Source organism: Eubalaena glacialis, chromosome 7 (assembly GCF_028564815.1).
Source record: "Eubalaena glacialis isolate mEubGla1 chromosome 7, mEubGla1.1.hap2.+ XY, whole genome shotgun sequence".
Lineage (NCBI taxonomy): Eukaryota > Metazoa > Chordata > Mammalia > Artiodactyla > Balaenidae > Eubalaena > Eubalaena glacialis.
In genome coordinates this window covers 98,389,773-98,408,092 of record NC_083722.1, presented here as the reverse complement: position 1 = coordinate 98,408,092, position 18,320 = coordinate 98,389,773, and the positions used below count along the sequence as shown (strand labels likewise).

The 18,320-nt window shown below is 35.0% G+C and overlaps 1 protein-coding gene across 4 annotated transcripts in view; it reads right to left on the bottom strand.

Annotated features, from left to right (window-relative positions):
• CNTN6 (contactin 6) overlaps positions 1-18,320 on the bottom strand; it is a 150,125-nt gene that overhangs the window by 82,763 nt on the left and 49,042 nt on the right. For 2 of the 4 annotated variants that reach the window (XM_061195541.1, XM_061195543.1), the window contains exon 4: positions 11,880-12,083. The exons of 1 other annotated variant lie outside the window; for it this stretch is intronic. In XM_061195541.1, coding sequence (XP_061051524.1) covers positions 11,880-12,083 — 204 coding nt within the window. Of the gene's footprint in view, positions 1-9,525; positions 9,629-11,879; positions 12,084-18,320 lie in introns of all 4 variants that reach the window. One more of the 4 variants, XM_061195540.1, reaches the window with a different exon arrangement.

Below are 18,320 nucleotides of genomic sequence, written 5' to 3'. Positions count from 1 at the left end.
CTTTTTAGTCTGTATAATGTGTGCTTAGAAATATATTCTTCACCTAATGAGCTAACATGTTTTATAATCAGTGGGTAGAGTTCCTTTTGTCCAAGGGCCAGAAGATGAAATCATAGAGTTTTTTTTTAACATATTGAGATGCCTCCAAATTCCAGTAAAGGTTCTAGAGATGGGTTCCAAGGTCAGCTGGAAAAAAGGAAGTAACTTCTTTTCCTTCAGCTCAGTTCCAACTTGGATTTGAAATCTTTCTCTCCTGCAATTGCCAGTTACTTAAAAAGTAAGAACTGTAGGTCTCCTGAGAAAGGTGGTGATAGACTGGAATGGAAAGGATGAACAGTCACTTGCAGAAGTATATATATTCTTCTTGGATGATTTTTAGAACCTTTAAATTAATTTAGTTTTGGAAACAGCAGTGTAAAAATCCAATTTTGGTTTTTGAAATAGAAAAAAAATGAAAGGAATGTTTGACATTGGATTCAGCATGTGTGTAAGATCAAAAGAGACCCAACTTGTAACCTAGGGTCCTGGTCTTTGAAAGTGGACCCTCTGCAGTGGTTCTTCAGGAGAATTTGGCAACACATATCAGAAACCTTAGCTTTTATATTCCTGTTATCCAAAAATTCTAATTTTTAAAAAATATATTGAGGAAGTTCACATGGAGGTGGGCAAAATATAGCCACAAGAATATGCATTACATCATTATTCATGACAACAAAAAATGAAAACAAAACGAAAGGAAACTAAATGTCCACCAGTAGGAGACTGGCTGCAAACATACGTCTGAATACCCCACTGTCATTACAATTGAGGGTACAGAAAACTGTTTAATGACCCAGAGATACATTCATAGTGTACATTTAAAAAAAATTTTTTTAAACATTTTACAGAAGAATATGCTGAAACAATTTGAGCAGCAAAATAAAGCAATGTTGGATTATGACCCAAAGTATGAAATAAATGTCTACTAATCAATACTGATATAAATAAAGGATTGGATAAATTAATAAATGGGGAGGGAGAAGTGAAAAATCTCCCATGAGGAAGAATTCCAAATAAATTAACATAGATTAGAGGAGGTGAAGCATGACTCCCTACTCATTAGGTGTGGACAGCACATATTAACCTCCTTCCAAAGACTCAAATGTAAAGAGAGAAAAATGAGTACATTTATGGTGGAGAACCCTGACAAAACTGCTTCCACCAGGTGATGAAGGGCAGCATTGGTAGCCATAGATCATTGTGAGAGAGAGTAACCTTAATATGATGTGCAAAAATGGCACCTTACCTTTGTAGTCTTCTCACCCAAGACCCATAATCTCAGACTAATTATAAGAAAAATAGCAGACAAATTCTAATAGAGGGCCATCCTACAGTAAAACTGACCACCACTCCTCAAAACTGTCAGGGTCATCAAAAACAAGAAAAGTCTGAGACACTGTTACAGCCAAGAAGAGCCTAGGGAGACAAGAAAACTCAATGTGGTACGTTGGATGGAATCTTGGAATTAAAAAAAGAGCATCAGGTAAAAACCAAGGAAATTTGAGTAAATTATGGACTTCAGTTAATTAAAATGTATTCATGTTGGTTCATTAATTGTAACAAATGTACCATCTTAGTGTAAGATGTTAATAATAGGGGAAACTGTGTGTGGCATTATATGGGATTTCACTATACCATCTGCTCAATTTTTGTGTTCTAAAACTGTTATTTCAAAAGTATTAATTTTGAAAAAAAAAAGAGTATTGATGAAATGGGAGAAAAAGAAGCAAGAATCTTCTATTTCTAAGAGATACGAAGGGCCCCTTCAATAACAGTCTAACATTAGTTCTACCAAAGGAATTGAGAGTGACTGCCTCCAATCTCAATTTAACAAGGAGTAACCTGGGGAAAAGATAATCAGGAAAGCTCCCAGAATGACTATCCTTGAATCTTCCTTCACTGAAAGTTTGTAAGGAAAGAGCAGATCCCAGGAAAAATGTATGATCACATATTGTTACACCAATCCTATTTTCAGTAGCCTGCAAACTCCCTGGGGCCTTTATATCATATTTCCCCAGGGCCTAGCCTAGCATCTGCTGCCAGGAGAATTCCTTCTGACTAAGTGAAGGAATAAAGGAATTAATTATTGAATGAGGTATTTAATGCATATTTGCTAAGTTAATAGATACTGGAGCTTAATTTGCCAAATGAATAAATGAGGGAATGTCAATAATCCTTACAAAGATTAAACACATTATTTAGAAATGGTAAATCCATTGTTCTGAGCAAGTCCTTGAGGATTGTGTTAGCACAGAAATAGAATGCAGAAACCCCTTCTCTCCCTCCTGTGTATTCCTTTTTACTTCCTCAGCCAAAGCAGCACTGACAATGACCACAATTAATGAAATTGTTATAATTTATTGATTGCCTATTATAAGCCAGGGACTCTGGTAGGGAAGTTTAATAGTATTTCCAGTCCTTACATCAATCCTATTCTCTCTATCGTCTATCTATCTATCTATCTATCCATCTATCTATCTAGTTTTTACCTTTGTTTTACAGATAAGAAAACTGATCATAGCGACCCAGCTATTGACAGGGGATCTGAGAATTTAAACCCTGATCTCTTTGAATTCAAAGTCTATACTCTTTCCAGAACACAATGTTGCCTTGAAATGTTAGTAAATCTGCTGATAAATCTTTCAGCCCCAGGGTGAGTGTGTGTGTGACTGTGTTTTTGTTGAGGGGTTACTATCTTTCAATTTCTCAGATTGGCTTGAACATTTGTCATTTCTCAGATTTGCATGGACGTTACCATACTATTTTATGCCAAGCAATATAAGATCATGATAAAAAAGCAAAGCAGTTAGTGAGAACCTAATGAGTAGGCTTCAGTATACATTGTGGGGCAAACGGGACAAGTTATGTTAGGAAAATAGTCTGCTCTCTATCCATTCAACTCAATGAGGAAAATAAAAAAGCTAAACTGCTTATTAGGCATTCAAATGGGACAATTTTAAGATATCTCTCTGACTTTTTTTTTAAAGCAAGTGTTAAAAGTCTGAAAAATTTGAATGTACCTAGTTTGATTTTAAAATACTACTGTCATCCTGAGTGTCTTGAGCAACCTTTCTGTGGTATGATCTGCAATGATGTCCATATGTGTAAAAAGAAAAGCAAAATCAAATAGCTGCTCTGTCATCTGAAAGTTCTGGAACAGATCAAAACATCTTGGTGAGACTTCAGATTTATTGCTTGACATTAATAGCCAAGCTGAGTATCTTTTTCTTCATAAATTAGAAAAAAATAAATAAGATATACATGTATACATAAATATAGTCCTCTGTGTGAAGGCTCCAGAACACATAGGAACATTTAGTGCAGCGACTAATCTTATTTACATTCCAGAGCATTGACAGCAAAGTTACTAAATTAAGATTCACACACAAAAAAGAAAAGAAAAGAAAAGTAAATATGTTTGGTTGTTTACAAGAGTGGTAGGAGAGTTATGAGGGATATCAGTTTAACTTCTTTACTAAGAGCAAAGGCCTATATTTTCTTGAGAGGAGACACACAGATCTATAAGTCAATCATAATGCATTTGCATAGCACCTATCCAAGGAGTTCCTCGGGTATTTCACAATACAATTAATTTGCAGCTTAGATAATTAAGAGTCTGCCATGTTAAACAAATGAGACAAAGCTGAGAGTTGAAAGCTGTGATCATGTCAGCTCTGAAACTCCAACATAGAAAGTGATCATGTCAGCTCTGAAACTCCAACATAGAAAGTGAGTTACATGTCCCCAAAGTCATAGTAATTAAAGTTCAAGCAGGTATCTGAAGTTTTGTCTTAATTATTCTATACTCACATTAGCCTGTGGTGGTTTGAGATGGTTAAGGTCTATGAGTAAACACTCTAGCCAGCCTTCTATAGACTTCACTCTCTATACTCCCTGCCTGCATGATTGCAGCAGACTCCTAGGTTGATTGGCATGTTTTCTGTGCTCTCCCTAATCATCTACCCCAGATTTTTATAAGTGGTAGATATTACCATCATCACATACAAACCAGTGGGGTGTATGCTCCACGATGCCCCTGACTGATTTTTAGAAACACTTTTTTCTTCTCATTCAAAAGCAACTTGAATTTTGAAAAGGTTATCTTTTGAATTATTAAAAAAATTTCATGTATAAAATTGAACTTACTTTTTTGCTGAATTATTAGTAATTACAGAGAATCTAAATGGGGAATACATCCATAATTTCATTCCCCAAATAACATCTTTTTACCATTTTGCTGAAATGTTTCAAGCCTTTTCTAAGGAAAACATTTACAGAACTGAGGGCTAACTACATCTGCACATGGGGAATTAATTCGTATATTAAAAGGATAATTTGATGTAAATATCAAACGGCTATGAGCATGAGTTTTGAAGTCAGAATCAGTGATATTCAGATTTGAATCCCAGATTTACAACTTATGTTTATCAAGTCATTTCATTTCTCTAAACTTCACCTCATTTACCTTCACAATTAGCCTTAAAAAATACCTGGGTTTTAGAGATGTTGGATTAACTGGAACTAGATTTACCCTGCTGGGAACAATTAGAAAACTGGACAAATATAATGGGAAACAAACCTGATTCCAGAGACGTAACAATGGGTAGCACAAAACTGTGATCCCTAAAGGAGGGGAAATGTATGAAGTAAGCCGTTGGTATCCCTGATTTTCAACCTACAGGCACTTTCCAGAACACAGAATCAGGAAGCAAACATAAATAGGACAAGACTGCATCCCTGAGTTGAGGAGACACAGGTGACTGAAGTGGCTGAAATTGCAAAGCAAAGTATCAGAGAGGATGAGACTAGAAAAAGAAAGTGCTCCAGAAATCTTAAGAGTGTCGCATGAGGCTGGGCAAAAAACAAATTTTAGAGCTCAAACAGGGCTAGAAGATGTTAGAGTTCCCCCAAGCCCGAGAAGAGAGACTTAGCAAACATTTAGAGCATTCAATTGGGAGATGCATCTTAGTAGTAAACAAGCCTTAGACTAACATCTACTCTGTATCTACCCAAGGAAGCTTAATAGTAAGCTATAGAAAGATGAGATTCATCATAACTTAACTTCTATCAATAAAATCCAATACTTGAAATAAATATACCACAATGTAGCATTCAATAACATAACATTTATCATGTCTCTAATTCAATCTAAATTACTAAACTAAAAAGCATAAAAAATAGGAATCATGATAAGAAGAAAAACCAGTCAACAGAAACAGATCCATAAATTACAGAGATTATAGAATTAGCTAACAAGGACATTCATACCATCAATAGGGCTCCTGAATAATAGCTGGGGGTTACAGGTAAAGAAACTGCAAACCTCAGTCTTTAATTAAGAAAGAGTCTCTAGGGAAACCCAAAGACAACAGGAAAAACAAAAACAAAAACAATGGAGGAAATTTTAGCCTCTGACACCACAACTACAGCAAACAGTAAACACAGCCTAACTCCTTACCAAATAAACATAAAAATTTACACCAAAATCTAGTGTAAAATCACTTCTTTTTACCTGTTACATCATATCTAGGTTTCAGCAACAACAAAAAATGTATAAAAGGCCCATTGACAAGTACAAATGCAGAGACAAAGCAAGCATTGGAACCAGACTCAAATATGGCAAATATTTTTAAAGTATCAGACTGGGAATTTAAAATTTCTAAGATTAATATGCTAAGGGCTGTAATGGAAAAAGCAGACAACATGCAAGAACAGATGATTAATGTAGCAGAAAAAAAGGAAATTCTAAGAAAGGGTCTGGGGGATGGTGGTGTGATGAATTGGGAGACTGGGATTGACATATATACACTAATATGTATAAAATGGATAACTAGTAAGAACCTGCTGTATAAAAAAATAAATAAAATTCTAAAATTCAAAAAAAAAAAAAGAAATGATAGACATAAAAACACTGTAGTACAAGTGAGAATGCCTTTGATAGGCTCACCAGTGGGCTGAATGTGATGAAGGAAAGAGTAAGTGAACTAGAAGAAATATCAATAGAAACTTCCCAAACTAAAATATGAAGAGAGGAAAAAAAAAAAAGAAACAAACAACAACAACAAAAGAATGGAATATCCAAGAACTGGGGGCAATTACAAACGGTGCAACAGATGTCTAATGGGAATACCAGAAGGAGAACAAAGAGAGAAATGAACAGAATAAATATTTGAAATAACAATGACTGGAAATCTTCCAGAATTAATGACAGCCACCAAACCATAGACCCAGGAATCTCAGAGAACAACAAGCAAGATAAATTCCAAAATAATCTACCCATTTAAGAGAAAGAATATTCCCAGGGATAAAGGGAATTATTTCCTAATTACTTAGGAAATATTTCCACAAATATTTAATGAAAACTAGTCAGTATTTCAGGAACTGTAGTAGGTCCTAAAAATAAAAAACTAAATAAGATGTGGCATTGACCTGTGTTATTTTTTCTTTTTTTGTTCCTCTTTCCTATTCACCTATCCACCTACTGATTTCCTTACTCCCTCCCTCCCTACTTTCCCTCCTTTCTCTTATTAACTAAAATATATAAACCTTAGTTTCATGAATGTATAGTTTATAGCATAAATAGTAGTCAGTAAGCAAAAGTGTTTAGAAACATTGTTAATAAGAAAAAGAACTCTGATTCTATTCCTCACTGAACCAATTAGCTTGTTTCAGTTTGGGGTTTATCCAACTTATTACAGAGAAGTGCAGTACCTCAGAAAGTGAATAAGTAGATTTAAAAGGATTTATACAAAGCAATCCCAACATTTGGAAAAAAAAAAAAATAACAAAACCAAGTGCTGAACAGCAATATTTTCATAAAGAGCTGTCAGAGAACATGATTTATAATTATCATTCAATAGTTTGTAAAATACCTGGCAATAAACCTGCAAATAGAGATTTATAATTTAAAAAATGGTTTGATTTTGTTCTTTTCAGATTGTTATTTATGCCTATCATGTAATTAATTGTCTAGGGAGTACATTGTTTTTATGTTTGTTAATGTTGCAAATTTTAAAAAGTCAGTAAAGTATTTGGTAAATATCAAATTTTATAATGGACTAGAAAGCTTCTTCAGTATGTTTGCAATGTTTCAACTACCGTGCAACTTGTTTTCTGAAAACTATTGGCGAGCATATATAAAAACTTTCTGTTAGTAGCTAAAATTTGTATAATATTTTCCAAAGTATACAAAGCATTTTCATACACATTCTGTTCATTTGAAGAAATGAGAACTAGATCTGCACTTCAGTTACACAGAATATATATTTCTTACACATGGCATTTTAACACTATCTCTTTGACCCTGTGGATGCTTTGGACTTTGCATTTTAACCCCTAGGCATTTCAATTCCATATTAATAATTTAATAAATATAATTTCAACATTAATTTTGTCAGGGTAAAATGTTTTTAAGCATACTCCATTAAATCAGTTATTTCCTTGACAATTTTCTATGAGGTGCAATTAAGTAATTCTCATCATTTTCCCATTCTTCCTTAATTTTATTTCATGTGCAGTAGTTCCTTTATATATAAACTTAACAATGAATGTATACTTTATCATTCAGGTTTTTATTTGTACATACACATCGGATTTGCCATGTTTTTACATGTATTATCCACTCTCATCTTCAAAACAAACACAGGAGACAGGTATCATTATAACATTTTTTGGATGAGAATATGGAAATTCATAAAGCTTAAGACGCGTGTTTGCTGATGGTCAGACAACTCTTTTGAGAAAATTGGGAGTTCAATCTGCCTCCTCTGACTTGGAGAGCAGTTATCTTAACCATTTAGTCAAAAGTTTCTAAGTTCAGAACTTCAACTCAGGTGGGACTAAATTTGAATCGCCCTCTCTTTCTTATCAGAAGCATGAAATTGAACAGGTTACTTGTACAATCTGAGCCTCATTTTCCTCATATATAATAAAAATATTATGTACCCTGCATAATTATGAGGATTATGTATGTCATATAAATTCTTAGTTATAAATGATTAACAAATGAAATTTATTTACATGAGATTCTTGAGAACCAGCCTCAATCCTTTTCAGTTATTTATTATATGAGTATTTTTTAAATTACAGGAATCCATATTTCCTGTTGCCAGACATGATAGAATAAACTATTAACATTATTTTCAGATACTCTCTTTCATTGGTTTTCTTTTTAAAGAAATCAACTAATTGTCAAAGTATTTTGCTGACATTTTATGTTTTTTGTATACTTTAATTTCTGAGAAAGCTTGAAAATGGTGAAAGTTCATCATGTCTTAATAGACAGGCAAACAAATAAAAACGGACAAAGCCTCAATTTGTCACTTTTTAAAAAATAATTTAATCAATCAATTATTTATTGGACAAATACTATGGGACCAGTATTGTATAAAAATTAAATATGGTCTCTTAAATATATGAAAAATGGATAACCTGAGAAATTTAAAGAGCTACAAGATTTCATATATAGAAAGGAACCTAAAAGATTTAGTAACCAGCATTATTTGGATTGCTCAGTATATTTACTTAATAACAAGTTGGAGACTTTTAAGGATGTTTGCCATAGTTTGGAACGTAAGTCACTATTTCTGAATGTGAGGCCCACATTACAAATAGACTCTGGATTTATAAGTAAGCCCTTAAATGTGGTAGTGAGAGTCAAGTCCTTTACTCTTGAAAGTATGTTCTGTAGACAAGAAGAATCACTATTACCTCGGAGCCTGTTAGATATGGAGCAATCAGACATCACCCCAGATCTACAGAATCTCAATTTAACTGTGCCCCCAGATAATTCATATGTATATCAGTGTTTTAAAACGGCAAATCTGATCTATCAGTTTGTTACTTCGTTCTGGTGTTTATGGGCGTAAAAATAAAATTTGAATATTGCCAAAAAGCAAAGAAATGTTCTCAGTATTCCATGCAGAAATGCAGATATTTGGCTGGCTTCAAAGCTTTCCAAACCTACTGCTGATAAACACTTATCTGAGTAAAATAAAATGCCTCCACTGCCAGGACAGGTTTGGCTCAATTCTAATTATCCACTATGAACAATGGCTTTTAATTAGTCTTATTTTGGACACTAGCAGTGCAGGTTTTTCATTTACAAGAGTCGCTGATTAATTAAGCAAGGAGACACTCCAGGCAATATATTTCTGGATGTAGGATGAGATGGAGTGAAGGATACCTCGAAAGTTTAGTGACCTGCTCACCGTCTTATACAAGCTCACTTATTCCTTTGCAATGTGCTGCCTAAACGGGTTTCATTGTGCTCAAACTCAAGTAAATATCGGCTCATTTGGGGAAATTGCTGCCCCAATCACTTTCAGAGTACTAGGCATGTTTATTTAAAGTCCAATCAGAAAGTTCCACTTCTGCCTAGCATTTAAAGTCTATTTGCTAATTTACCTTAGAGCAGCGTTTGAATACCAAAATACTCGTTTGTTTTAATTAAAACAACCAGGAAAAAAAAACAAAACAAAACCTTACTTTCCAAGGGCAAAGCATTCCAGTTTTATAGATGAATCCTTTGCAGCTTGAATAGTTTCAGGAAAATGCACTTCAATCTTTGGTTCATATTCCCCCATCACACCTGTTAAATACCAAAAGAGCTAGCAGCATTTCTAGAGAATAGAAGTTTTCTATGAAGCAAATGCTTTATTTACCAAAATCTGATTACTCTGTCGTTCAATTAACAATATTTTTCTATACTGTAATGAGTGACAGAGGGCAAGGAAACCTCATGATGCTATTTAAGGAATTAGTTTATTCCTCTCTCCCCTAAAAAAGAAATACCTAAGGTATATCAAAGTATCAGAATAGAGGCATTCCAAATTTCCCTATATTCCACAACAGCATCTTAAAAAGAATTAGTATTTCCAACTAAGAACTGAATATACCTGACTTTAAAATGCTTCTGAGTTATCGAGCAAGTTTCTTCTCTAGAGATTTCTTGGATCTTTCACCCATTCACAGAACTCATGGGCCAGATCTGCTTAGGAATAAAGAAGTTTTTAGCTAACACTGTGTAATAGATCTGATACAGCACCTCAGTCCAAAATATCAGTACTTTTGCAGCAAAACCTTTGAAGTAAGTAGTTGGGATAAATAAAGACATAAATATTCTTATGTCGGTTTATTAAGGTTTTACCGCTAAATGAGTTTACTGTACACTTATAAAAATTTATTTTAATGATGTAAAAATTTTCCAAAGGAATTGTGGATACGGGCTAAGATAAGACTAAGACAATAGTCTAAGGTATTGTAAATATGCTATCTACCAGAAGAGTTGGAAAAGTAGAAATGTATCTCCAGGCTATCCTCATTAACTTGATTAATTTAATCAACAACAAACTGTTGTTTAAAATGTTTAAATTTCTTTAAAACATCTTTAAAAATGTTGAATTTCTTTTATTTTTACTTATATACCAAACACCAGAATAATACATTCCTAACATAAATGATTTATTGGTGGCCAGTACAAGTGCACAAAAAAGTGAAATTTACAAAATACATATAAAATGAAAATACCTCATTTTTAAGACCTTAATCATTCCAAACATTCAAAGAGGCTATGGTTGAGGAGGTCAAGAGTATTACTTCATTCAACTAAATTGGTAATCTTTATGTTTTCTATTTCTTTGACATCTGATACTTCTTGAGTAACTAATTTTAGAAGAGTTTTTTTTTTTTTAATATTATGTATGATGCTTCTGGTCATTTTTTACCATAAATGTGTTGAAAAGAATAGAGGAGGTGGAAGAATGAAGGAATTAAGAAGAGAAAAAGAGGGAACTAAGAGTAGATGGGGGAAGAAAGGAAAATATGGTAGCATTTCTATGCATATTATTGGCCCATGAGCTCTTGCAATCATGAAGAGAGTACTCACTGAAGGGGAGAAATTGGACTTATGAATAAATCTAGTGGTTGCTGAATTCTGAATTAAGACCGTGAAAATATATTTGAATGGTTAGTGATTATAAAAGCTCTGTCATAAGTACTCCCTGTAAGGAGCTAGTTCCATGATTCTTTAGCCGTCATTAACATTGTATTCCTGCTTTTCTTAAGCTCCTTAGAGAGGAGAAAAACTCTATGAAGTGTTACATTTCAAGTCCAGAATCTGATCACAAAATGCATCAACAGATTTTCCATCTTTACATTTCCCACTGTGAATATGTAATTAAAGAATCAACTAGAGGATTTTTCTACTTCAATGACTTCCTTAGGTTTTCTAACTCTCTAAATCTTGTACCAGCTATGGCTTGACTAAACTACAAAACTCATCAGAGACCAATCTGAATTATGTTCCTTGGAGGAATATGATTAGTATGAATCTTGTGTTTCATTTTTCTTTGGAATGCTCATAATTAATGTTGACTTGATTTACTTTCCTTGGATCTGAATCATTTACCTGCCTTGCCAACCAGGAAAATAAATGGTGAACAAAAGATACAAATACGGAAAAGAAAGAAGCATTAAAGAGAAGCTGTGTCATATGTCCATTGAAAATATATTAATTCAGTCAATAAGTTTGGCACCTGCCTACTCTCCCAAACAAATATTGTTTTTTTAAACAAAATACTTCTTAAGCAAAGAAAAGATGATCTGTTCCAATGCCAGAGAAGAAATGGCACAGTATACCCAGAATCATCTATACTATGCTATGTGGGTAAATTATATAGTTTTCTATTATTTTTTGTGATTTTCATCATACTGTGAATTAAACCTCGCCTCATAGATGATATGGCTCCACTGAACCACAGGGAAGCAGAAAGCTCTACAGATCTCCCCAGGCTTCAAGATCCACAGATAAAGTATATCACTAAGATAACTCATCATCTTACCATCAGTACGCTGCACTAATGGAGTGGGTGGTCCTTGAACACTTCGCTGGGCTTCTTTGTTTGTTATGTAGCAAGTGTAGTTGCCAACATCTGATGGCTCCACTTTGGCAATGTACAAGTTTCCTGTCTCTTGTGAGACAAACCGCCTGTTGTCCTCTTGGACATATAAGGGGTTATCATTGAAAGTCCACGCATAAGTTAAACCTAGAAAACAGAAAAAATAAGTATTATCCTTACTGTATTCATTCTTACCTGAAAGTTCTGTGCCCTACTTCTCCATAAGTAGAATACAATTATACCCCTGTTTGTCCAGTTTATGCCTGTTGTCCTGCTGTAATTGTCATATTCCCTTATAGTTAAATATATCCCAATTTGGATGATACAGTCTCCCTATCCATCACTAGCTTTGTGTAATTAAGGATGTGATGATGGGATGTCAAGGGAATAAGTGAATGAACTTATTAAGAAAAGCTATAAGATATAAAATACTAAGGACTCAAAATGCACACTGAATTTCTCCAGCAATGCTTGTGTTGAAGCACTGTTTCTCAATTTGCAGTCAGAAGGATGCCCACATTAATCATGTTTAGGTGTACTTGCTAAAAATTTAACTTCAAGATGCAAGTTCAAGGACTCTACCACTGATCTTGGAATTCATTCATTCCATCATTCAATCATTGCATAATTTCTGAACACCTAGTTTGTGACCATTTTCGGACTTAGAATACAGCAAAGCAAAACCTATGCCGTATAAAGCTTGACCAGTTAAACTAGTTACAACTAGTTTGGACAATGTCAATGTGGGATGATGTGTGCTTTGACAGAAGCGTTGTAGGGAGCCCATAGAAGGAAGCTAGAATGATCTGTGGTCAGAAAAGTCTTCTGAAAAGAATTCCATGTTAGGGACTTCCCTGGCGGTCCAATGGTTAGGACATTGCCTTCCAGTGCAGGGGGTGCGGGTTCGATCCCTGGTCAGGAAGCTAAGATCCCACATGCCTTGCGGTCAAAGGACCAAAACATAAAAGCAGAAGCAATGTTGTAACAGTTTCAATAAAGACTTTAAAAATGGTCCATTCATCTGTCGATGGATGGCACAAGGAGATCAGCTCGGTGCTTTGTGTCCACCTAGAGGGGTGGGATAGGGAGGGTGGGAGGGAGACGCAAGAAGGAGGAGAAATGGGGATAAATGTATTTGTATAGCTGATTCACTTTGTTATACAGCAGAAACTAACACACCATTGTACAGCAATTATACTCCAGTAAAGATGTTAAAAAACAAAATGGTGCACATTAAAAAAATCTTTAAAAAAAAAATTTCCATGTTCAAACCAGAAGGGTGATTGGGAGCTATCCAAGCAGCAGATGAGCAGCTAGACATTGCTCAGAGAATAAAAACTTGAAGATGAAAAAGAACATATCAGTTTTGCTGAACATTAATCAACCTATCTCTGGAAATCTTATATATAAATATGAATATAAATATACAGAGACATACATAATTGATATAATGGACATACTATAAAATGCACAGATCCTAAGTGTTCAGTCCAATTAGTTGTAGCAATCTAAACCCTATGAAACCACCAACCCAAAATAAAATATGGAACATTTCCATCTCTTCAGAAATTTTCTTATGTCCCTTCTGGTCAGTCTCTACCATTGTAACAACTACCTGATTTCTATCATCATAGATTATTTCTGCCAGTATTGGAATTTCATAAAAATGGAATCAAACAGAATGTACAGTTTTTTTTCAATTTTTATCTTATATTGGAGTATAGTTGATTAACAATGTCGTGTTAGTTTCAGGTGTGCAGCAAAGTGATTCAGTTATGCATATACATGTAGCTATTCTTTTTCAAATTCTTTTCCCATTTCGGTTATTACAGAGTATTGAGCAGAGCTCCCTGTGCTCTACAGTAGGTCCTTGTTGGTTATCAATTTTAAATATAGCAGTGTGTACATGCCAGTCCCAAACTCCCAATGTACTGTTTTGTGTCTGGTTTCTTGAACATATTTTAATGTTCCCCTATGTAGCTGTGACTACCAGCACTTCTTTCCTTTTTATTGCTGAGTGGGATTCCAGTCTATGACTATACCACAATGTGTTTGGCTGCTTTCTTCTTGAAAAACATATGAATTATTTCCATCTCGGGACCATTGTATATTAGGTGGAAATAAACATTCTTTTCTAAGACTATCTGTGGACATTTTCATTTTTCTTCGTTAAGTTCTTAGGAGTGAGCCATAGGATAGATGCATGTTTTACTTTATAAAAAACTACAGAAGAACTTTCCAAAGTTGTACCAGTTGGTATCTCCATCAGCAATATATGAAAGTTAGAGTTGTTCTAAATCTTTGCAAAAATTACGTGTTGTCATTTTTTATTTTAGCCAGATATCTTTGAGCAAAGGAAAATATTCTCATGGATTAAGGTTTTGTAAGTGTGGTGCTATATGAAGGTTAAAAATTATACGTATTGTGGAAACTAGGTAGAACTGGACTTATGTCTAGGAAAGTGGAAGAATATAACTGATTCAAAAATGACCCCTCCCCCCTAATAAGTGGAAGGTATAGGTGCTAGGGGTGAAAAGGGGGATATACTAGTTATGGTTAAAATATCTTCACCTGTAGATGAATTTGGACATCACACACTTAGAAATCACAGCTCATAGGAGAGCACCTGAAGCAACCAGGGGCCTCTTGTCCAGACAGAAGTTGCAGGTCATATCTGTCATCTGCACTTATATTAAAACTGGTGCAGAAGCAAGACATGGTAGAGACCAAAAAAAAAAGGCTAATTATTTCTGGTGTGATCTAGCAGTCTTCTCCAGATAGAAGGAGACCACCTGAAACATTCTTCACTAGTCGTACTGATTTAAAATTGTCTAAAGGATGAGGAAGCAATACAGATTGACAGCTATTCTGACCTTAAACCTGATCCATATAGAAAAACTTTTGAGAAAGTGGGAGTGTGGGAATTTTGCCATCTTTATCATCCCTTTCACCAAGAAAAAAAAACATAAAGCATTAACAATACACTTAGGGAACCAGATTATTAAAAGAATACAAGAAAGGAGGATAGGAAGGAGAAAAGAAAAGAGTGGGTGTACAAAAAAACAGACTAATAGTGAGGAGGAACTAAATCAAATCAAATCATCTATTATATATTAAATTATATATATTCTATATAATAGTATATTAAATTCTGACAACAATTCATAAATGATTTCAACAAAAATAAATTCATCTATACAGCCAGAACTCTGATATCATTCTCAGGAGTGAAGAAGATATAAGGGAAATATATGACAAGGGGGAAGAACAGCAACAAAAATGCCACTAAAGCATGAAATGTGCAAATGCACAAAGTGGCATTAAACCTATAAAAGTAGTGTTCAGGAAGAAAAAAATTCAAGACGCATCATTATGTGAAAAGCGTGTTGTAAATCAAGATGTTTAGTATGATCCCATTAAGAGTTATGTATCTGTGTGTGAGGACTTGTGTGTATATGTATGTATGTGTGTGTTCATATAAATTATTAAATTAAGAAACCTAAGAATGTATATAGTGGTTTTCTCAGGGTAAGGAGAAGGAATACCATAGGTTTTCACTCTCTGCATAATGTGTTTCTGCCATATTAGAGTTTTTAATTACTATGTAGTATTTGTGTAAATGGGAAAAAGAAGCAACGGGATGAAACTAGTATCAGGAAAGCTAAACACTAGAATGAAGCAGTGTTTTTACAACTTACAAGTTTTTATGACTTATAAAAAATATGATGGATAATATTTTTTATTCTTACTCTGAACCGTTAAGACTGGAGTATTATGTTTTATTCAGAGCACATTAGGAAGCTTGTTAACGTACAGATAGCTAATCCTACTCCTAGCAATTTGGTTTATTAATATCTGAGTAAAATACCATGGAATCTGTTTTCAACACCCTACAAATGTCTCGTGGTTGAACTGTAATATTATGTTCAGAGCACCCGTTATTCAGAGGGAATTAAAAATCTCAAGTATATCAAGAGAGAGAGAAGCAAAACATAGCAAAGGCCAGAAGTTAGGACACCAAAGAAAGTGATAAGAACTTAGATATTGACCCTTGAGGGAGAAAATGGGGAAGAATAATTGAATTGTCTTCAAAGGTCGAATTGCTGTCGTGTTCATAAAGGGCGAAATGAAGCCCTCTCCATTGATGTCCAGAAGGCAAAAGTAGGACTTGTGGCTGTTGAGGGTTACAGAATGCTGTTTGACTGTATTAAGATACAGTGAAGACCAGTCTAAACTTTAGAGCTATACCAGCAGAAGATATATGAGATAACAAGTTTTCTATCACGAGAGGTGACCAAGCAGAGAATGGATGAGCATTGCTTGAGGTGTTGCAAAAAAGATTTATTTTTGCAGTGGATGGGAGGTTAAACCTGTGTTTGTATGAATGGTCTACTCCACCCTCAACATTCCTTCGATTTTTCTAATACTCTATGCTTTTAGATCAACTATGCATAAATACAATTCGCTTTTTATTTTTTAAAATATGCTTTGACATTCTTGTCCTGTTTCCGGGTATTGAATCTTTGTTTTCTTTTTCAAGTCCCTACTGGAGCCTTCTATCATTTCATGGGGTCTCTTGCTTCTAAGTTTCTTTACTGATGTCCTTTGCTGTCTCATTTCTGAGCCTGTTGCTTTGTCTTTACCAAAGAGATGCTCAAAGGGTTTTGTTTAAAACTGGAGAGCCATCTAGATAGCAAAATTTTCTTCGGTATAAAGAGGAGGAAAAAGTGTAGTTCAGATCTCCCTGTTGTCAGTGACTCCTCATCTTTCGAACCTTCTATGAAATAAAGACAAATCTTGAGCAAATTCGCAGGACTGTGTTCAGCTAGGGATCTTTCATCAGTACCTCTGTGGGGAGAAAAATAAGCTCTAGCTCTCCGAAATCCAAGGTAACCCCTTTCACTTTACAGAAATTATAGATTGCCGCTAGTGCCCAAGAAATCTTTGTATTCTTTACCCTATAATCTTGGGGCCAGAGACTGTAATTTTCACCTCTCTCTTGCTGAATTCATTTTTACCTTAGCTGCTAAAACTTTTCAATCTGTTCCTACATGTGGTGTATCCTTCTTCAATTATGGAATATTTTGAAGCTGCTCAAAGAATGTGGTTCAGAAATAAGGAGGATTACCTAAGGAATAATTAAAAAAAAACAACTAAGAAGCACTTTTATTTCATACCTGTTTCATCACTCCCACAATTTGTTTTGTGAGGCTAATTGACTATTGCTAATATGCCTGTCATATATATAGGGGAGGGTACTGGAGCTAGGGGTATAAAAGTAATTTCCCAAAATCATACTGTTAACATGTAGAGAGGGGTAGAACTTGAACCTAGATCCTTCTAATGTCAAACCCTTTGTTCTTTCCCTAATACCATCTTTCTTCTTTTCTGTGTATCTACAACTGATCCTCTTTTTCTATGTCAGTATGCTCTTCCTGGCTATTCTTCCTTGCCTTCAGACTTCCAAAACCCCAGCTCCCTGCATACCTGAACCTACTCAAATCTAGGACAATTGTTCCTCACCACGCATTCCCTCCCCTATCAGTACTGCCTGTCCTGGATTCAATTTCCTCAGAATGTTGTAGAATAAATGATTAACCCGCTATTCTAAATTACTCCAGTGTACTTATAGCTACTATTAGCAGGGAATAGAACACATTTGCAAAACCTGTAATAAGTAATTCTTCTCTCCAAAAAGTCCTCTCTAGAGAAGAGATTTTAAAACTTCCGCGAGCATCAGAATCACCTGGAGGACTTGGTAAAACACCAGCCGCTGGGCTCCACTCTCTGAGTTTCTCGTTCAGTATGTCTGGGGTGGAGCCAGAGAATTTGCATTGCTAACAAATTCCCAGGGGGTGCTGACGCTGGGCAAAGTCTGCTTTGAAAATAACTGCTATTCATGGTAAATCTCAGTGTTCTCTACATGATCACACTAGGAAGGATTTGATAGAACGGTGGTCACCTTGTATATTTGCCTTTGGGTGGTGTGTAGGAGGCTGGAGAAAAGGATGTACATCAGTTCATAGATTCATGGAATGTCTGGGATGGGAGGGACCTGAAATTTCTTCCAGCCCAGCCTCCTCATTTTACAGGCGAATAAGCAGAAAGGAAGATTGCAGTAGCTCTGAGACTAGAATCCAGGTGTCTTTTGTGCCCCTCTGTGAATTGGTGAAGATGTAAAGCTGCAAGCCCTTCCTGTCACTGTTATTTTTCATCCTGCCCTGCTCCCTTCTCCCCATAGTCTGACTCTTCCAATTCATCCAAACAACCAGCCTGCAGTGGGGGCTTTTATCTATTTTGTTCCATTATCAGCCACTGCCGTGCTTAATTTGTATATTTTTTTAATGGGGAAAGAAGAAAAATACCTTGCAAATTAGAAGCTTA